The sequence below is a fragment of the Hypanus sabinus genome, chromosome 1 (genome assembly GCF_030144855.1).
Source record: "Hypanus sabinus isolate sHypSab1 chromosome 1, sHypSab1.hap1, whole genome shotgun sequence".
In the NCBI taxonomy this organism is placed as follows: Eukaryota; Metazoa; Chordata; class Chondrichthyes; order Myliobatiformes; family Dasyatidae; genus Hypanus; species Hypanus sabinus.
The window spans coordinates 138,644,667-138,667,512 of record NC_082706.1 but is presented as its reverse complement, the minus strand read 5'-3'; the positions used below and the strand labels follow the sequence as shown (position 1 = coordinate 138,667,512).

Genomic DNA, 22,846 nt, shown 5'->3' with positions numbered 1-22,846 from the left:
CTGATCCACAGGGCAGATTTTTGTTGATAACTGGTTCACTTTTCAATCGGAAAGTGGTTCTAGTTAATATTTATGCCCCAAATTTTGACTGCCCTGAATTTTTTAAATGTTTATTTACTTCCCTTCCTAATCTGAATGAATATATGTTGATAATGGGTGGAGATTTTAATTGTTGTTTGAATCCTTTGATGGATAGATCTAAACCTATTCGAACTCTTCCGAATAGATCAGCCTTACTTATTAATTCTTTTATGGTTGATTCGGGAATTACAGAAATATGGCGGTTTTTGAACCCTAAAGATAAAGAATTTTCATTTTTTTCACATGTATATCATAGTTATTCTAGAATTGATTACTTTCTTATTGATCATCGGTTATTAACGGATGTTATTGATTGTAAATATGATTCTATTACTATTTCAGATCATGCACCTTTGAAGTTATCTATTAAGATTCCGGACTTTTCCAATAATGTTAGATCTTGGAGACTTAATGCTACTCTGCTTCAAGACCCAGAATTTGTCACCTATATAAAACAGCAAATTGATTTGTTTTTCTCAACAAACTATACTGAAGAAATTGACAGAGGAATACTTTGGGACTCTTTTAAGGCTTTTATCCGTGGACAAATTATTTCGTATTCCGCTGGTAAAAGGAAACAAAGATATTTAGATATTGCTTTATTAGTGGATAAAATTAAGGAAATTGATAAGATTTATTCCGTGACTCCTACCATAGAACTTTATAAGAAGAGAGTTGAGCTTCAAATGGAACATAGTTTATTATTATCTTCTTCAATTGAAAATCAATTAATTAGGACTAGAGCTCAATTCTATATTCCCAGTGATCAAACTGGTAAACTGTTAGCTAATCAATTAAAAGCTATTTCGACCAGGCGACAAATTATTAAAATTCGTAAACAAGATGGTAATTTAACCACTGATCATAAAGATATATCAAATCTCCTCAAACTCCTTATTGAGGTAGAACTACTGGAGTGCTGTCTTGCTAATTGCATCAATATGTTCTCAGAGATAATTGACATCCAAGAAATTGAAGCTGCTTGCCCTTATCTGCTCACTGCTCCCTTACTGATGACTAATGCCTCTCTGTATCCTCCTGGCAGTGCACACCCAGTTTTGTTATCAGTAAACTTGTACACATCATTACTTGATCCTGAAATCAAAATTATTACGGTAGATAACTTGCATCGATCCCTGTGGCTAATTATTGGAGATCTGATTAAGGCTTAGAAACAAATTTTATCAAAATGGAAATGTAGTCAAAGACCAACAAAGCAATAGTATATGCTGCTGGACAAATAGGCAAAACTATTGGAGATAAAATTTTGCATCTGAATTAAGTCTAAAAGTTGATTTAAAAAGCTGCACTGTGAATTGAAATGGTAATTTTATTGGGGGGAAATAAAAGCAAAAGATCCTTGTGTCCTGAGAGTCTTTATAGTCTGGTTTAAAGTAGCTGCTGTTAGATTTGTGTGTGGCATACTGGACTTCAATACATAAGAAGTAAATTTTAACTCTAGTTTCACTACCTGTGCCTTGGCATTAAGACATACTCTAAATAAGGAAAGGAATGTTTTTGTTGGAATTTTCTAAGCCTGGATTGGATGGAAACTTCCAAACTTTTGGAAAGTTGGGGAAGAGGGTCCAGGATCAGAGGTGTACAGTAATGTGAAATTCCACTGTTATTGGTTGAGGAGAAAACTCTCAATGTACAGATCTATCTTGGCCAAGCAGCTGAAGGAACTATGAGTGATCAGGGTAAAATTGTCAAGGTCACACACCAGGTAGGCTTTGCAAGCAGCAGGGCCTGTTTGTTTGGGATATTTTTAATGTGAATGTGATTAAACCTGTTTGATTTGATTTCCCTGGCTTTCTGGTTGTAACATTTTTTTAGAATAATGGGTACTGGGAACAACAGTCACACAACCAATTTGTTGTGCATTCAAATCCTTCAAGTTCAAGTTCAGTTTATTATCATTCAATGGTACACAGATAAACTGCCAAATGAAGTAGCATTCATCCAGGCCAAGGTGTACAACACAGTACATGTAACTCATATATAACATATTAAGTAATATTACCAAAATACATTAACAAATCACAAGAGACTCAAAATTTGCATGAGCAAAATTTACATTTGAAGTTGGTCAAATGAACTTTGGTAATGAGATCAGTAAACTACATTAGTTTACCTCTGAAAATTTGCACATGTTTTCTAGCTTACACAAAACAACCTATTTTAGGAAGGATGTAGAGGCTTTGAAAAGAGCGCAAAAGAGGTTTACCAGGATGCTGCTTAGATTAGATGGAATGTGCTACAAGGAGAGGCTAGGCATACTACACTATTTTCTGAGTGTCAGAGGCTGTGAAGAGACCTGATGGAAGTATGAGAGGTATAGATGGAGTGGATAGCTGGTATCTTATTCCCAGGTTGAGCTGTCCAGTACCAGAATGCATGCATTTAAGGCAAGATGGGGCAAAGTTAAGGGAGATGCCCAGGGCAAGTTCTTTTTTTTAACATGTTGGTAGGTGCCTGGAATGCACTGCCAGGGGGCAGATACGATAGAGACATTTAAGTGGTTCTAAGATGGGCACATGAATGTGCTGAGAATGGAGGGATGTGGACCATATACAGACAATGCAATTAGATATCAGCTTAATTAGTTTGGCATAACACTGGGCTGGACTTGTGCTGTGCTGTATTCTAATGCATGTATGGATATTTGAAAAGATGTACAATAGTTCTTAAAAAAAACGTGAACTTTAAAAAAAATGCCATTTTTATTCCCACTATTATTGATTCAGCTTACCTGAAGATGTATTTACTTGTTAGTTGGTTGATGTTCCTCACCACCATACCTATTTGACAGTGAATAGCAGCATTGCTGGCCAAACTAGCTAAAACTACTGTGTAATAAATATGCTAAGGCATAGAAGTCCATTTCAACCATCAAAGCAATGCAGTTTACAAGTAAAGCAGTCCCACAGTCCCATTTCCCTGAAAAATGCTCTGCCTATGCCAGAGTAGTTACTGAAGGTACTAACTACTTTTACCACCCATGCAGATTGTGAATTTCAGCTGATGACTTCTAAGCAGAAAATCTTTCTTTGCATCTGCTCAGTGTTACTTCCCCAAAATATTATTTCACATCTCCTAATCTTTAAACTACTGCTAACCAAAACAGCTTGGTTTTCTACCAGTCCCTTCTTTCATGAGAAGAACGCCAGCCTATCCTTGTAACTGAAGTCCCTCAAGCCTAGCACCTTCTTGGTAGATTTTTTCTGTGCTCCCTTTTGGTCTTGCCTGTACTTCCTAATTGGGCAACAAGATACACAGATAATAAATGTTTGGAGGAATAGGTCAAATATAGGTAAGTAGGACTAGTTCAGTTAGCCACCTTGGTTGGCATGGACAGGTTGGTCCAAAGGGGTGGCTTCTGTGCTGTATATCTCTATAACTCAATGATTCCATTTATGGCCTAGTAAGAATTGGAGACTCTGGCCTGTTCTGTGAGTTCCACGCAAGGCACAACTTTGTCTATGGTCAAGATGTAAGACGATAAGACAGGCCAAATGGCCTAATTCTGCTCCTGTTGAGTCTGCCACACCATTCAATCTTGGCTGATTTAATTTTCCCCCCTCAATCCCATTCTCCTGTCTTCTCCCCATTACTTTTGACACACCTAATAATTAAGAACCTACTAAAGTGTACTTTAAATTTGCCCCATCAATTGACCTTCACAGCCATCTGTGCCATTGAATTCCGTAGATTGATGACCCTTTGGCTAAAGAAATCCATCTCCATCTCTGTTCTAAAGGGATGTCCTTCTATTCTGAGCTGTGCTGTCTGGTTCGAGATTCCTTGGTGGCCTGGTGTGGACGCCTATCGTTTTTACGTGAAACCGGCATTTCCAAAATTATCCGATCTAGTGTGGATGTAGCCTCAGTTATGAACATTGTCTATACACTGCTCATCTGGACCTTTCAATATTCAGTAGGTTTTAATGAGATTCCCACCCATTCATGTCAACTCCAGCAAGTACAGTCCTAGAGTCATTAAGCACTCCTTTCTTTCCTGGGATTATTCTCGTAAAACTCCAATGCCAGCACATCTTTGGGTATGGAAGCCAAAACTGTTCTCATTGTTCCAGATGTGGTCTGACAAATACCTTATGAAGCCTCAATGTTATAACTTTGCATATGCCTTCCTTACTGCCAACTCAATCTGCAAACTAACCTTTAGGGAATCCTGCACTAAGGCTTCCAAGTCTGTTAACACCTCTGATTTTTGAATTTTCTCTCCACTATAAACAATAGTCTGCACATTTATTTCTACCCAAGTGCATGACCACACACAAAACCATCAGTTATGTTATCCAGGTCATTAACATACAATGTGAAAAGTAGGAGACCCAATACTGACCCCTGTGGAACACCACTGGTCACCACCAGTGAGATGTTATTCTCTGCTAAACCTACCAACTTTTTTTTTGTCAGTTTGGCTTGAAACCTTTTGTGAAAGTTATGTAAAGTTATTTTTTAGGCCAGGTAATATAGATCCTTTACTGAATGCAATATGGAAATTATATTTAGCATAAAAGGAATGGCAGCAAAATTAAATGAATATTTTGTCTGCCCTCTTAGGAAATGACCATGAAAACTTACAGAAGAGTTTAATGAAATTATCATTAATCAAATACTAATATTGGAGAAATTAAGGGGACTGAAAGCCAGTATTCACAGTAGCTGATGACGTGTCCTAGAGCTTTGAGGCATGTCCTCGAGAATGGGGGTATTTGTTGTCATCATCCAAATATATAGATTTTAGAATAGTTGCAATAAGTACGGTGATTTAGGAATTGTAAGCCTACTTTTTAATTTGGAAGGAGGGATAAGTCAGAGCACTTGGGCTGATTTTGGCAGTAGAGGAAATGCCAGATTTGTATTATTAAGGAAGTGGTAGCAGAGTACTTGGGGAAAATAATGAGTTTGGCAGGCCCGTGTTGAGGGGTATTGAAATATCGTTAAATCAATATTTCCTGCGTCCCCTCCATGGTTTGGAACAATTGTTTATTTTGGTTGTAATTGTTTTAGATATATATTTCCCAAGTACTTATAGTTGTGTTTTCTTTTCCCCAGAAATCTCAGCCTAATGGACGTGCAGGAGCTGAGCCATTAGAGGAGGAAATTAATGAATCATTTGAGAAGATTATTGTGAAACAACTGGATGTAGAAAAGAAAACTGAAAAGGTTTGTTTACATCTGATATCTCTCGATTTTCTTGTGTGATGTTTGTGTAGTCTAATGTATTGGACTTGAGTTAGTTGTTGACATTCTACATTAAGTTGCATTTGTATCTTCATTATAAACAAAATGATTCCAAACCATTTCAGAGATGTTCAAAATAATGCACCCTGCATTACAGGGATGGAGGTTGTCTAGGATTTATTACAGCTAAGGTAATAATTTGGTAATGCCTGAAACTTTGGAAGGCACTTAGTATCCTACAAAAATCACCAACTTCAATGATGCATAATGGTATCTTGCCACTATCTGGGAATAGTTGTAGATGGATAGTGCATACTAACCTTGCCAGTGACACCCATACCCTGAGGAATATATTTGGGAAACAAGTCTATTTACAGTACTTTGAAAAAGTATTCAGCTCTCACAACTATATGTATTGAAGTAGGATTTTTTAAGCTAATTTACAGAACTTCGTGCATCATGTCAAATCAAAAGAAATTTCAAAACCTAAAATTGAGACTGAAAAAGTATGCATCCCCTGCGCTAATTTCCTCAGGTGCAGTACTATATATTTTCTTACCAACTCACCCAATTTGTTGATGTAGAAAATTAGAGGATCATCTGAATTAATTACCCCCTCTCTGTAAGGTCTCTGTAACTGGAGAAGAAGTTGATCTTTCAGCAGGAAATGATCCAAAGCACACTGCCAGAGCAACCATTGAGTGGCTTCAAATGATAAGAATTGGTGTCCTTGAGTGGCCCAGTTAGAGTCCTGACCTTAACTGGATCAAATGTCTGTGGCAAGACCTCAAGGTTGCTATCCACTGACTCTCCAACATTGCTGTAGCTTGAGCAAATTTGCAAGGAGGAATGGGAAAATCTTGCTCCATCATGTTATGCAAAGCTAATAGAGATCTATCCAGAAAGGCTACTAGTTTTAATAGCAGCAAGAGGTGGTTCAATTAAGTACTGAGCAAAGGGGGATGAATACTTTTGGACTGCTGACATTTCAGTTTTTGAATTTTTAGTTTTACATGCTCTACAGTTTTCCTTGTTTTCCCAGTTCTACTGTGGGGGGTGGGGGGGCAGGGGGAGAAGAGGAGCATGTGATTCACAGATTAAAAAATCACAGTTAAATCGATCAAAATCCTGGTTGTAATACTTAATTATGTGAACAAATGACTGGGGGCTGACTACTTTTACAAGGCAATGTATAACGGTATAGTGTTCCCAGATTCTTTATTTGGATGACTTGGAGGAAGTTTATTGTAACTGCCAACAGGTAGATGCTTTCATGATCTCTGTTTATAAACTTATTTATTCACAAGGTGTGTAGCTAGCCCTTGTTGGGGAAGACAGCTAAGAGTCAACCATGCTGACAAATCACAAAATGATCCAGTACATTAATTAGACTATCATTGAATTCTCTAATCTCGGGTAAACTGCTTCCTCCTCCTTTCTCTCTTCTCTTGATCTATGCAGTTCTTTCTACATTCATCCCATCCCTCTATCAGCCTGTTTATTTCCCCTTCTCCACCCACTTCATCTGACCACCCCAGCTCCCTTGTTTTGGTTCCATGATCCACCTTCTTTTCCTATGGGGCTCTTTGCCTCCACCTATTGCCTCTCAGCCTCTATCATTATTTGAACTCTCCCCTCCTCCATCGACTTATTACCCCTCCTTACCTGGATCCACCTATCACTTGCCAACCATCCCTTCTCCTTCTCCTTTCTGCTTTATTCTGGCTATCTGCACTCTATCAGGTGAGTGAAGTATCTTGACCTGAAATGTTGACTGTACTATCCATTTCCCTCCACATTTGCTTCCTCATTTGCTAGTTCTTCCAGCATTTGGTTTTTGCTCTAGCTTCCAGTGTCTGCTGTCTCTTTTTTTTATTATCCTAATATTCCCATTTATCTCAACCAGGTAGTGCAGAGCTACCCACAAAAACATGCTGTCAAAGAGAAGCTTCCAAAATGACATTGTCCCTATTACAGTTCAATTAAGTGCAATTTAAGTACAATTCCAGTAGTTTTTATTCTGAAACGATCCTCAAAATTGGAGTAAGTGAATGTTAAATCTACCATCCGTTCATTTCATCCAGAAGCAGGAAGCCACAACTTTTTTGGAGGAAAACCAAATATCTTTTGATTCCTATAATCTAATTGCTATCAAATTTGTGAAGATTTACTTGAAAGTGCAGAACTTCCTTTTTTGAATGGATTGCAGACCAAGTCATTGACTAAATATTGGACTTTGGGTGCAGATGTGATGACATTACTATTTTCATGAAAACATCAAGCGTAAATTAAATTTAATGCTGAAAAATGTAAAATGTTACACTTTGGCAAGAAGAATGAGAAGAGGTAGTATAAACTCAGACAGTTTTAAAGTGAGTTATGTGAAGTGAACAAGTCTGGTGCAGTATTTACATAGTATATTGAAAGTGCTAGTGTCATTTGAGCAAACGTTTATTGCAGTTTTTGGGATTTTGGAGTTTACAAACAGGTATAGAATTGTACAGTGGAGAAACAGGCTCTTCACAAATATCCATGCTGATCAAGTTGCCTACCCAAATGAGTGCTTTTCCCTGTGTTTAGCCAGATCCCTATAAACCAGTGGTTGCCAACCTGTCGATCGCAATCGACTGGTTGATCTTTGAGACTTTCCCAGTAGATCCTGAAAAAGATGAAAAATAAATACACAAATACTGTTCAGAGATTGTTTCTGGGTTGTGGGGTTTTAGTTCTGTTCTTTCTGCTCAGTGTGCGTGCGCATAGTTCCCCCGCACTACACAGTGTACTTCAGTGGTCCCCAACCACTGGGCCGCGAGGAAACAATACAAGTCAGTTGTACCTTTTTCCTCATTCCCTGTCAGCCCACTGTTGAACTTGAACCCACACGAGGTCATCAGTTGCCTAAACGCCGTGATACCTTCGTGCCAGTGTTCACCTCGCGCGGCTGGTGGGAAGCGCTGATGCTACTGGCCCGGAGCGCGGCCAGCGGGAAGCGCTGATTCTACTGGCCCACATCGGCTGGTCTGCAAGTATATTGTCAATATTAAACCGGTCCGCGGTACAAAAAAAGGGTGGGTATCCCTGATGTTTATGCATTATTTCTACTTCTGGGTTGCGGGGGTTTACTTCCGGTCTTTTCTGCCCCAGTGCGCATGTGTGTAACTAATCGCTCTGTGGTCGATCTCACCTTTCACTAAGGCCGAGGTAGGGGATCTTGGGCTTAAAAAGGTTGGTGACCACTACTCTAAACCTTTCCTAACCATCCTATTCACAGCTAGTCTAATTGCCTTTTAAACATAATTGTATTGGCCTCTACAACATTTTCTACTGGCTTGTTCCATGTTCCTGACCTGTAGAAAAGCTCACCCCTCAGGTACCTTTTAAGTCATTTCCCTCTCACTTTAACCCTTTGCTGTAGTTTAGACCTTTCGACTAGATTTTAGATTTTCCTGTCGTGGAAAAAAAAGACTGACCTACCTGTGCTGCTTGTGATTTTGTCTATAAAGTCATCGCTCACCCTCTTGTAGAGAGAACAAACTGAAATCATGAGGAACATGATTGTACTTAGTGTTCTCACTGAAATTGGACAACAATACTGCATTTTCAGCCAAACCAATGTTTCATGTTGCTCTGAACAAAGAAGCTTCCCCTCATCTTCCCCTTAAGCTTCACACTTTTCATCCTTGAGCCATGACCTCTGGTTGTTGTCCCACCCATTCTCAGTGGAAAAAGCTTGCTTGCCTATCTATCCATACCCACATAATCTTGTACAACTTTATCAAATCTTTTTTCAACCTTCACTGTTCTTTTAAAAAAAAATACAGTTCTAACTTATTCAATCTTACTCAGGTCTTCTAGACCCTACAACATCCTTGTAAGTTTTGTCTGCACTCTTTCAACCTTGTTTACAACTTTCCTGTAGGTAGGTAACCAAAACTGTACACAGTGCTCCAAAATATGCTCAACAGCATCTTGTACAATGTCAACATAACATGCCATCTTCTGTACTCAATACATTGATTTATGAAGGGTAATGTGCCAGAAGCTTTCTTTACGACCCATCTACCTGTGACACCACTTTCAATGAATAATGTAGCTGTATTCCCAGGTCCCTTTTTTCCACCACACTCCTCACTGCCTGTGTTGTTCATGACCTCTCTTTTCTTTCCTAATTTCCCATTTAATTTCTCTCCTACATTTTCAATGCTCTGACACTTTCTCCTGTATTAAACTCTTTGTTTCATATAAATGTCATTTCTTTGTCTCATCATCCCCTTTGTGCACCTTGTCATTTACAGATTTGACAGTTTAATATCTGTTGAATTTCAGTAAATTATGAATACTACTGCACAAGTTCAGTCTCACTTTATTTTGCTCAGCTTCATTACCTGAAATGAAATCCAAAATTAATCCCTTAATTCCATTTAGAAATTCTATGCCGCCTATAACTTTTACACTGGCTGTATCACATTAATGATAGGTTAACTGAAATCCTTGATAATACTATCTTTTCCTTCACAAAGAAATTTCCCTCCTGATTTGAGATTCTGTCGTCTTCGATTGTTTGTTTCAAGGTCTCTAATTCATTTGCAAGAATGTGATTGTCTCCTTTTTTGTTCTTTAGTTCAATCAATTTGGCCTTGTTTGATCATCATTGCCTATCATACTTTTCATGGATGTGTTTTTCTTGAACCAGTATTTGCACCCCCCCCACACCACCACTACCTCTTGTTTTAATCTCCTAGAAGTAGAAGCTCACTTCCGTAGCAAAGCTTTTGGCCATGTCTTGATGCTTCCTATACTTTGCTGTCTTTTTTATTTAATAGTATTCCTGTTAAATGTGTTACATTAAAGGCATTGTAATGTAAATACACATTGTTGAATTGATGTGGGTACAGTGAAGAGTATAAGGTGGTAGTGGGTTACATGGTCCGAAGATCTAGTATGGGTGTTTTTCAGGTTTGTAAACTTGATTGTTCATTGACTAGCCGTTAAGACTGATGACCTTTTGTTATCTGCAGCTCCTTAATAATCCGGACACTTTTCTTTAGGCAAGGAAAAACAAGAAGAAACCAAAGCCAGAGGTGAAGTTGCTGCAGGATGAGCTCCAGAATCGGGCAGAATGTAGAGAAACTGATGAAGGTGAGTTTTACTACCCGCTAACTATGTTCATTCAATTCAATACTCAAAATTTTATGTAGCCCAGTGGTTTTTAAATAAGTAAAAGTGCAAAGGCTTTTACATTTCTGTTCCAAGTAGGGTTAGTTTGAACTGAAACAAGTTGGCTGTACTGAATGGTAACCTGGTGGTTAAGTTGATGAACTGGGGGAGTTGGTAGTTGGTTAAATGTCAGTTAAATGTCACTTTTTTTAAAAAAAGATCTGGATTAACATGGTCCTTCAGTGAATAAAATCTCAAAATTGGACCGAGTGGAATGTTAAATCCAACGTCTGTTCTTTTCATCCAGGAGCAGGAAACCAGTCATTTTGGATGAAAGCCAAATAGCTTTTGATTCCTGTAACCTAATTTACCTATGAAGTTCTACCTAAATGTGCAGGACGTCCTTACTTGGATAGATTACTAACAAATGCACTGACTAAATCTTGGACGTTGGTTGCAGATGTGATAACGTTACTGTTTTCAAGTTAGATTTAATGCTGAAAAATGTAAAATGTTACACTTTGGTAGGAAGAATGAGAAGAGGCAGTATAAACTCAGTTTTAAAATGGATTCTGTAAAGTGGAGAGGTCTGGTGTACTTTTTACATGAAATGTTGAAAGTGATAGGGCCAGTTAGAAAGTGTTCAGTGCAGTTTCTGGGATCTTGGGGTTTATGAATAGTGGTATAGAATTATATAGTGTGGAAACAGGCCCTTCGCTCAGCATACCCATGCTGAACAAGTTGCCTATCCAAACTAGTTCCCTTTGCCTATGTTTAGCCCAGATCCCTTTAGACCTTTCCTAAATGCCTTTTGCAAATTGTATGTGTATTGGCCTCTGCAGCATCTTCTGGTGGCTCCTTCCATGTACCTATCACCCTCTGTGTTGGAAAAACTTGCTTCTCATGTACCTTTGAAATCATTCCTCTATTGACCTTAACTCTATCTTGTAGTTTTCATCTTCCCTGTCCTGGAAAAAAAAGACTGGCCAGTCAGCTTATCCCATTCAGCTATAAAGACACTACAGTGGCTATAACAGGTACATTTCGTTAGAGAAATTTATGCAATATACATCCTGAAGTTCTTTTTCTTCGCACTCCTCCATGAAAACAGAGGAGTTCCTCAAAGAATGAATGATAGTTAAATGTTAGAACCCCAAAGACCCCCCCCAGCTTCCCCCTCCCACGCTTAAGCAGCAGCAAAGCAGCAACACTCCCGCCCACCAGCAAAAAAAGCGTCAGCACCCCCCCCCCCCCACCAAGCACTCAAGCATGCAACAAAGCATCGATAAAGACACAGACTCGCAGTACCCCAAAGACTACTCGTTCATCTGGTATTCAACATATCTCTGTCTCAAAGGGAAAAAGATTTTTTTTTCCTCCCCAGTGTGAGGGGAGACCTTAAACGACTTGCTGATTTATGGTGTTACAAGTCTGTTGTGTCGCTTTTTCCGAGCTCTGTGCCCACTTCCTCGAGTCCCTGGGCACACCACCAACAGCCACCTCACTGCTTTCAATCTACCGTGTACTCTTATGACACATCAGATGGCAGCACCAGTCTTGAATCAGCCCATCTCCAGAGCCATGAAAATCTGGCACCCTGAAGTTTCACTAGTCTTCCAGGCCTTGCCCTTGGCGTATTGAAAAACTACCAATCATGAGGCCCTGAGAGCTGGTCCCATTTCTGCAAAGAACCAAAGTCAGTGTGTAGTTGGAATGTACCACATTTAGTGATTGAGGCAAAGAAACATGGAGTCATGCATTATGAAATTGTCAGATTGTAAAGAAATGTTTATGGACACAGAAGTAGCAAATGGGTCTCCGGGAGCAAGTAAAATGTCACCCACTTTAAACCATAGAAGATCACCAAGCTAGTTGTAAAGTTGTGAAATGTTCTTTCCAATGAAACAATTGAAAGGCCTCACTAATTTCCAAAAGTAAAGGCTAACATTCTGTAAGTAAAAGGTCGGTCACCCTTGGGCTTTAACTGAAAGGCAGGCAGGCTTAAAGAGTTAAACCAGTGTTTCCCATTGCACTTCAAACCACTTTCATATTTGCCATTGCCCCTCCTAGGCACAATATACTTTCCAGCACCCCCATAGTGTAAAAACGTATCTACCATGTGCTAATATGATAAAAATTATTCTACTTTAAATTTTTAGTTGTTTTTAAAACCTAGCTTACATAGTACCTGTGAGCTACTTTGATATCAACGTGATCCTTGAATTTAGTTTTTTATCAAGAGTTGAAATATCTAAATGAAGTTGTTACAGCAAAAGCTGCAAGCTCCCCACCCATAACGGTGTCCAAGCAGTTTCTGGTTTTTTTTAAATGTGGTTCACTGCACTAAAGCCTCTTTCAACAGGTTTGGAAGATGGAAGTACAATGAAAAGCAGTTTGGCTCTTCTCCAAAGACTAGAAAACTTGGTAAACAGTGTAGCCACATACCACAAAAGCTGACATTTTTGAAAAGCAGTTTTGCTTCGTTGTCATTCTGAATTTCAATCATTTCTTGCAAGCTCTCTTCCTGTTCTTCCATCTTGCAAAGAATGGATTAATTACCCTGTCTGCAATTTCCTTTTCTTTTTTCTTTTTAAATCTTTTTATTAGTTTTAAACAAACATAAATGAAACATGAATACAAAATGTTTGAGAGTACATAATTAATAGTTTAAATAGACATTCAGATATGTAATAATAAAAATATATAACCTCTCAAACCCAGAACAATAATGAACAAAGAAGTAAAAAGAGGAAAAAAAAGAAAAACTCCAAAAAAAAAGAGAAAAAAAAGCAAAAAAAAAACACTAACCAACATGGGCCATTGAATAATATTAAGTACATATACAGTAGTGCCAATAACTCCGAACCTCCATCCAATTGGTTAAGGATAATATAAGTAAGGTTTAGGAAAAGACAATACAACTCATGTGAAAATGTTGAATAAAAGGTCTCCAAGTTTCTTCAAATTTAACTGGTTCAAAAACCACACTTCTAATTTTTTCTAAACTCAAACAAGAAATAGTTTGAGAAAACCACTTAAATACAGTTGGAGGATTAATTTCTTTCCAATTCAATAAAGTAGATCTTCTAGCCATTAATGTAACAAATGCAATCATTCGTTGAGATGAAGCAGATAAACGATTATTATCCGTCATTGGTAAACCGAAAATTGCAGTAAGTGGATGCGGTTGAAAATTAATATTTAAGACTTTTGAAATAATACTGAAGATATCTTTCCAATAATTTTGTAAACAAGGACAAGACCAGAACATATGAGTCAATGAAACAACATCAGAATGACATCTATCACAGGTTGAGTTAAGATGAGAATAAAATCGAGCCAGTTTATCCTTAGACATATGAGCTCTATGTACAACCTTAAATTGTATTAGGGCATGTTTAGCACAAATAGAGGATGAATTTACCAATAATAAAATTGTTTCCCGTTGCTCAATAGATATAGGACAATGCAACTCTTCTTGCCATTCCTTCTTAATTTTTTCTGATCCATCCAACTGTAAATTCATGATCATCTTATCAAAAGGGTATAGTAGCCATCATTTATAAGAATTAAGAGCTAAAATTCTATCTAATGTCCAATGGATATTCTTTTGAAAAAGACTAACTCATAATACAAAAAATTTCTAACTTGCAAATATCTAAAAAAAAAATGGGTTTTAGGTAAATTATATTTATTAGATAGATGTTCAAAGGACATAATGTTATCATCCAGAAACAGATCACGAAAAGTGTTATACCTTTTGTTTTCCATAAAAGAATAGCTTGATCCATAGATGAAGGCCGAAAAAAATAATTAGATATTATAGGACATGATAAAATAAATTTATTCAAACCAAAAAATTTACGAAATTGAAACTAAATTCGTAATGTATATCTGACTATAGGATTAGTTATCTGTTTATTCAATTTGAATAAAGAAAAAGGAAGTGAAGATCCTAAGATTGAAATCGGTGAAAAATCTTGCACAGATTTACATTCCAAATTTACCCATTGTGGGCAAGTAGCTATAGTCCATTCTTGTGTCCAGAATATTAAATACTGTATATTGACTGCCCAATAGTAAAATCTTAAGTTTGGTAAAGCCAAGCCGCCCTCCTTCTTGGGCTTCTGTAAATATTTTTTACCCAATCTAGGATTTCTGTTCTGCCACAAATAAGAAGATATTTTAGAGTCAATAGTATCAAAAAAAAGCTTTAGGAATAAAAATTGGTAATGCTTGAAATAAATATAAGAATTTAGGTAGTATCATCATCTTAATAGCATTAACTCTACCAACCAATGACAAAGATAGTGGAGACCACCTAATAGCAAGTTGCTTAATTTGATCAATTAAAGGTAAAAAGTTAACCTTAAATAGATCTTTGTTTTTTAGTAATTTTAATACCTAGGTAAGTAAAATAATCTGTAACAATTTTATATGGTAAATGTTTATAAATTGGAACTTGCATATTTAATGGAAATAGTTCACTCTTGTTAAAATTCAATTTATAACCAGAAAAATTACTAAATTGAACAAGCAAAGACGAAATAGCAGGGATAGATTTTTCAGGGTCAGATATATATAATAACAAATCATCAGCGTACAATGATACTTTATACGTCCTCTCCCCACGGGTAATACCCAGAATATTAGGTGATTCAAGAATAGCTATAGCCAACGGTTCTAAAGCAATGTCAAATAGTAAAGGACTTAAAGGGCAACCTTGCCTTGTACCACGAAATAGCTGAAAAAAAGGGGATCTTTGATTATTGGTAAAAACCGAAGCTAAAGGTTTATGGTATATTAATTTAATCCATGATATAAATTTTGAACTAAAATTAAATTGTTGCATTGTAGTAAATAAATATGGCCATTCAACTCTGTCAAATGCTTTTTCAGCATCTAAAGAAATAACACATTCTGGTATTTTAGATGAAGAAGTATAAATAATATTAATTAATTTTCTAATGTTAAAAGATGAATAGCGATTTTTAATAAATCCAGTCTGATCTTCAGAAATAATTCGAGGTAATATATTTTCTAATCTAATAGCCAAAATTTTACTGAAAATCTTAAAATCCGTATTTAATAAGGATATAGGTCGATAGGTTGCACATTCAGTAGGGTCTTTATCTTTTTTAAGAATTAAAGAAATAGAAGCTTCATAAAAAGATTGTGGTAGTTTACCTACACTTAATACATCTTCAAAAATTTTACAAAGCCAAGGAGAAAGTATAGGAGAAAAAGATTTTAAATTCTACAGGAAAACCATCTGGACCAGAAGCTTTACCAGAATTCATTAAAGAAATAGCCTTTTCTATTTCAGACTCCGTAATAGGTGTATCTAAAATTACATTATCCTCAACAGTTACTTTTGGAATATTCAATTTCCTTAAAAATTCATTTATTATAGAAGAGTCCTCAGTGAATTTTGATTGATATAAGGAGTTATAAAAATCTTGAAAGGCTCTATTTATCTCTTTGTGATCGATCGTCGGAGTACCATCTTGTTTACGAATTCTAGTAATCTGTCGTTTATCCGAAACAATTTTCAATTGGTTAGCCAATAATTTACCAGACTTATCTCCATGCATATAGAATTGAGTTTTTGATTTAATTAACTGACTTTCAATCAAAGAGGATAATAATAAACTATGTTCCATTTGAAGTTCCACTCTTTCTTTATAAAGTTCTTTACTAGGAGTCATTGAATAAATTTTATCAATTGCTTTGATTTTATCAACTAATGTTAATATTTTAGAATTAGTTCGTTTCCTAACTCCAGCAATGAAATAATCTGTCCACGAATATATGCTTTAAAAGTATCCCACAAAATTCCACTAGCGATCTCTACTGTAGAATTTGTTGTGAAAAACAAATCAATTTGTTGTTTAATAAAGTTAACAAAGTCTAAATCCTGCAATAAAATAGGATTAAACCTCCAAAATTTAGCATTGATATATGAATCTGTTATTTTAATAGATAACTTCAGAGGTGCATGATGAGATATGGTAATACAGTCATATTTACTATCAGTAACCTCTGTGAGTAAATGGTGATCAATGAAAAAGTAATCAATTCTTGAGTAATTATGATAAACATGGGAAAAGTATGAAAACTCTTTGTCATTAGGGTGTAGAAAACGCCAAATTTCACAAATAGCTGAATCAATCATAAAAGAGTTAATAAGAGAAGCCGATTTATTCGGAAGAGTTTCGGTAGGCTTGGATCTATCCATCACAGGGTTTAAACAACAGTTAAAATCCCCACCCATTATCAGTCTATATTGATTCAGATTAGGAAAAGATGTAAATAAGCATTTAAAAAATTCAGGACAATCAGTATTTGGAGCATAAACGTTAACTAAAACAACTTTTTGATTGAAAAGTAGACCAGTAATAAGCAAAAATCTACCTTGTGGATCTGAAATTGTTTCATGATGTATAAAAGAAGTTGATGAGTCTATAAAAATAGAAACACCTCTTACTTTGGCTTGCGAATTTGCGTGATACTGTTGGCTCTTCCAAAACCTAAAAAAACGTTGACTATCCACCTTCCTTACATGAGTCTCCTGCATAAAAATAACATTAGCATTCATTCTATGGAATACTCTGAATATTTTTTTCCGTTTGATCGGATGATTTAAACCATTAGTATTCCAAGAAACAAAATTAATAATCCTATCCATATTGACAATATTTATTACAGTTAACACTTAAGTTTTAAAAAAAAGTGTGAACTCATGAACCCGGAAGAAGGAAGTGAGTTCAAGGAGAAACCGGAAGTCACGGCACTGCAACCATTTTTGTAGTTTCATATAGGCCCATGAAATAAAACTATGCAAAAAGCAAGCAAAAAGAAAAAGAAAAGTCCCCCTCCCTCCACCCTCGAAACCGCAGGAAAAAAGCCAAAAAGAGGCAAGCAGGCAATCTAATACTAAAATTACCCCCGTGTCTCAAGACGGCAACTCAGACAAAAAAATTGAAAAAAATACTAACAACCCATATTATAAGAAAGGATTAATATAACGAAAGTTAAAATATAAAATTAGTATTATATATATATATATATAACAAAAGGGTTAAAAAAATTAAATTGATAAAAACCATAAATAAATACTACTAAATTAGTATTTTAAATGAGAGTTTAAAACTTTCAAACTCATCAAAACGGATATGACGTTCCAAGCACTAAAGTCTGTCAGGAAGAAGAAACGCCATTTTATTATTTTTTTTAAATCTTAATATTTAAATTTTTAAAATATAAAAAAAGCTTATACAAACTTAAAAAAAGGAACCCTAATCAGTTATTTTCAAGGTTAATAGATTAATAAAATATAAAAATATAATAAAATCAGAATAGACCAAAAAACAGAACTTTTACAATATATAAAAAATACATGTCAGTCATACCAAAAAAAACCATCATTCTGTAAGAGATCGAAATTTATAGACTAATTATTACATTAGTCAATGCGATAGAGTGTCATTGTTCCAAAAAACTTTCAGCATCCGCTGGAGATTTAAACAGCCGAACAGTTCCGTCTTCAGAAGTAACTCTCAAATGTGCTGGAAATAACAGCGCTTGCTTGTAGCCTTCCTGGTGAAGTTTAGACATAACGGGTCTAAAAGCCATTCTTGCCCTTAAAACTTCAGGGCTATAATCTTCCAAAATATGAAATTTGAATTCTTGAAAGTTAATCATACCCTTTTTCCGAGCCGCTCGAATCAGTTGCTCTTTGATATAAGGGTAATGGATCCGGAGAATTATATGCCGTGGTTTGTCTGAATCAGAATGATAGCGAGAGATACGGTGAGCACGATCGATTATTGGAGGAGAGTCCAGAACTTCTGAACCGAAGACATCCATTAGAAGTTTAGAAAAGACAAGGGTAAGATCACCCCTCTCAAATTTTTCCGGAATCCCAATTAGCCGAAGGTTTTGTCTTCGAGAGCGATTTTCAAGATCAATAATTTTAGATTTATAACGATCCATCTGTTGAGAAGTCGAAGCTTGCTCTTGTTTCAAAGTTTCGATAATATGTTCTTTCTTCCGTGCGGCTTCTTCAAGTACCAAAATACTTGTTTTTGTAGTTCCAGTGAAAGTGTTTTAAGTTCTCCTTCGAATGATTTTAAACGCTCATCAAACGCAAAAAGCTGTTCAGTAATTTTTCTCTCCAGACCCGCAAATTTATCTTCTATAAGCTTTACAATAGTTTCTAAAGTTATCGGTTCTTTCGTCTGTTTCGATTCTTTTGCTTTAGACATTTCAGCGAGTTGAAAATAGGTCGAATAGTTAAAAAGAAAAATTCTATATATTTAAACCCCTTTAGAATAAGTAAAAAAAAGATCATTTAAGAGGTGTTTGTAGGTTAAAAAGACATAAAAGGCTTGGAGCAAAGCCAAAAGCGGTTTACTCCATAAGCGCCATCTTGAGACCCCTGCAATTTCCATATCGTTCAAATCTTTGAATCCGTTCTGAAAATCTTCAGTGACTGCGGGTGTAAGCAGTACTCTTGTAAATCACAGTCTGTGAAAGAGAGTGCCATACTTTCCATGCAGGGAAACTGTGAGAACGTTCTTCCAATGTTTTGCTTATACATTTCCGATTTTCCGATAAAAGTGCACACTGCACTTTTTGCCTGAATTGAATTAAAATTTTCACCCTGCAGTTTCACATGTAGAATGTTCATTCTGTCATACAGATCGGCTAGGTATGCCACATCTTCATGTAGAAGTTCAGTCTTGTTTCCCAAGTTCTTGTTCACTTTGAGCAAAAATTCAAGCACAGTGTCAAAAAGATCAAAGAAACATTTTAAGCAGCAGCCTTTTGACAGCCAGTGCATTTCAGTGTCAAGAAGCAAACGTTCAAACTCTTTATCATTATTGTGGCATAACTGACAAAATAATCTGCTATTTATTTTGTTGATAGCAGATATTAAGAGTCATGATTGAAAAAAGTTGGTAACTGAGGTTTTTAGCTGTGAGATGATGAATTATACAATGGATTGCAGACTTGAAATTGCCGAGTTTCAGAGTCACTGAACCATAGCAGAGCTATGGTTCTTCCTGTGTTCTGATGCCTCATCCTTTTTTTTTGGAAGTCCCTGCTCTACTAATAGTCGGTCAAGTCTCGTCCCTCCTCCCCCTCCCCACCCCCTCCCCAAAAGAATTTTGAATGCTTCCAACAACTTCTATTTCCCCATATAGCCCTTTAGGACACATAACCGCTTCCATTGTCAATCAGTGATTCAATGGTTCGCTCCTGTAGCAATGTGCTAAATTTGTTCAGATAACCCAAAGCTCTGTTAATGTTTTCTTGATCTGATTTGTATAACCAACAGATGCATTATTTTTTGATTCCATTACTCTATTGGACTTGGTGGTGTGAAATATTTTCTGGTAAATTGCATGCAATATAAAAAGGGATCTGGATAATTTGCCATTCCCAAGAAAGCGCAATTGTTTTGAGTTGGTGCGTTATTCACTCTAGATCCAAGTGTGTGCGTGTGTCCCCTAGTGACACAGTTGTTATTAAAAATTGCAATATTTGCATTTTAACGAAACAAGTTGCTTTTTTTTTATTAAGCACAGAGATTCTAGTCCTGCCCAAATGTCTCTGCCCGAAACATTGACTGTACTTTTTTTCCATAGATGCTGCCAGGTCTGCTGAGTTCCTCCAGCATTTTGTGTGTGTTGCTTGGATTTCAGCATCTGCAGATTTTCTCTTGTTTGAGATTCTGCAGATGCTAGAAATCCTGATGAACGATGTTGTCCCAAAACGTCAACTGTTTATTCCTCTTGTTCACGGCTTCTTTGATTCGGATTTATCTTTATTCTGCTATTTTATTGCGCTGTATTTCACAATTCGAACACTTTTTGCTGCTTTCGTACTCTTACAAAGAGAGATAATGTCCATCTTCACTCTCTCCATCAGCACCTTCATGTGCAAGCGTGCAATCACATTCCACCTTTTGCATGTACTCTTTGCACTTTCTGAATGGAACTATAGTTACAAATCATGGAATGGATCATATTTGCATAGAAGAAGATTGTGTCAGTGCTGAAGCTTTTCAGTTGACAATTGGTATCACTTTGTGTGTATTTGTCGTTTTTTTTCCCCCCATTTCCACCCATCACTCTGCAAATGTTTATTTCTAAACTATTTACAAATGTCCACATTAAATTTTCGGTTGAATATACTTCGAAGAGCTTTCAGACACTGTTTTACATGTCATAATCCAAATAAACAGTCATCTTTAGTGTCCTGACAAAACCTCCATCTCCCTAAGCCACCTCTGTATTAATTTCTATCTGCCATGTGACTGCCCACTCTGCAAATCTGAGCTCTTGAGAGCCATAGGTACAGTATATCTCCAGGGAGAGCACACATACACACAAAGTGATACAGGTATTTGGATCTGCTAACTATACATGTCCTGTCACATCCTGTCAGTTAATTCACATTGTGAAAATAAAAGTAAATGTATTATCAAAGTACCCTGTATGTCATCATATTTTGCTTTGAGATTCATTTTGTGGGCATTCACCGTAAATATAAAGAAACATGATAGAATCATATGTTGAACATGAGTTGAAAGTTCTTGAAAGTGAGTCCTTAGGTTGTAGGATCAGTTTAGTGTTGTGTGAGTGAAGTTATACCAAAAAGAGAGAATGGCCTGGATGGTGGGTGTCATTGATGAAGAATGGTACTTTCCTGCAACAGCACTCATTGAAGATGTGCTCAATGGTGGAGAGGACTTCACTTGTGATGCTTTAACCCCAAAGGAGTGCAATGCTATCTTTCATTTTGTTGTGACATATGAAATTCTATCAGTATTTTACTGCAGTCTGTGTACAAATACTTGTGTATTTGTATTTGAAAGTGTGGTGGAATTTGAACCCATAGCTTTGTACAAGAGCACAATGAATGTTAGGGCCCAAAACAACTTCTGTTTACAAGTCCAAGGATTCGAAAGTGTCAATGGCAGAAGTAAGTGCATCACTAGGGAGAAGGTGCTTGGGAAGCTGATAGGTCTGAAAGTATATAAGTCACCTGGGCCAGATGGACTGTATCCCAGGGTTCTGAATGAGGTAGTTGAAATGATTGTGGGGGCATTAGTGATTATCTTTAAAGAATCACTAGATTCTGGATTCACTCTCCTGTTCAAGAAGGGAGAGAGGCAAAAGGAAGGAAATTATAGGCCAGTTACCCTGATGATAGCGATGAGATTGATGTTGGAATCGCTTATTAAGGATGAGGTCTCAGTGTACTTGCAGACACATGATAAACTAGGCCAAAGTCAGCATGATTGCCTGAAGGGAAAATTTTGCCTGACAAATCTGTTGGAATTCTTTGAGGAAATAACAAGAAGGATAAACAAAGGAGAATCTGTGGACATTGTGTACTTCAATTTTTAGAAGGCCTTTTCCAAGGTGCTGCACGTGAGGCTGCTTAACAAGATAAGAGCCCATGGTATTACAGGAGGGATACCAGCATGGATAGAACATTGGCTGGATGGTAGGAGTGGGAATAAAAGGAGCCTTTTCTGATTGCCTGCCTGTAACTGGTGGTGGTCTGCAGGGATCGGTGTTGGGACTGCTTTTTACATTATATGTTAATGAAATTGAATGACAGAATTGATGGCTTTGTGACCAAGTTTATGGATGATTCAAAGATAGGTGGAGGGGCAGGTAATTTTGGGGAAGCGGAGACTGCAGAAGGACTTGAGCAGATTAGTAGAATGGGCATAGAAGTGGCCGATGGAATATAGTAGACTATTTCATAAATGGAGAAGAAATTCAAAAATCCAAGGAAAAGAGATTTGGGAGTCCTCGTGCAGGAGTCCCTAATGGTGAACTTGCAGGTTGAGTTGGTGTGAAGAAGGCAAAAGCAATGTTAGCATTCATTTTGAGAGGACTAGAATATAAAAGTAAGAATGTAATGCTCAGGCTTTAAAAGGCACAGTGAGGCCTCACTTGAATATAGTGAGCAGTTTTGGTCCCTTAACTAAGAAAGGATGTGTTGAAATTGGAGCGGGTTCAGAGGAGATTCACAAAAATGATTCTGGGAATGAAGGGTTATGATATGAGGAGTTTTTGATGGCTCTGGGCCTGTATAAGCTGCAAATTAGAATGAGTGAGGGTCTCATTGGAACTTACCAAACATTAAAAGGCCTAGATAGAGTGGATGGAGAGAGGATGCTCCCTGTAGTTGGGGACTCTAGGACCAGAGGGCACAGCCTCAGAATAAAGGGGCAGCAATTTAGAATGGAGATGGGGAGGAATTTTAGCCTGAGAGTAGTGAACCCTTGGAATTCATTGCCACAGGTGGCTGTGGAGGTCAGGTCATCGGGTGTATTTAAAGCAGAGGTTGATTAGTCAGAGCATGAAGGTATA

The 22,846-nt window shown here is 36.9% G+C and overlaps 1 protein-coding gene across 1 annotated transcript in view; it reads left to right on the top strand.

The window, feature by feature from the left end:
* mtdha (metadherin a) overlaps window positions 1–22,846 on the top strand; it is a 107,377-nt gene that overhangs the window by 15,584 nt on the left and 68,947 nt on the right. The window contains exons 2-3 of the mRNA XM_059977082.1: window positions 5,163–5,273; window positions 10,340–10,430. Of these exons, the coding sequence (XP_059833065.1) occupies window positions 5,163–5,273; window positions 10,340–10,430 (202 nt within the window). The remainder of the gene's footprint in view (window positions 1–5,162; window positions 5,274–10,339; window positions 10,431–22,846) is intronic.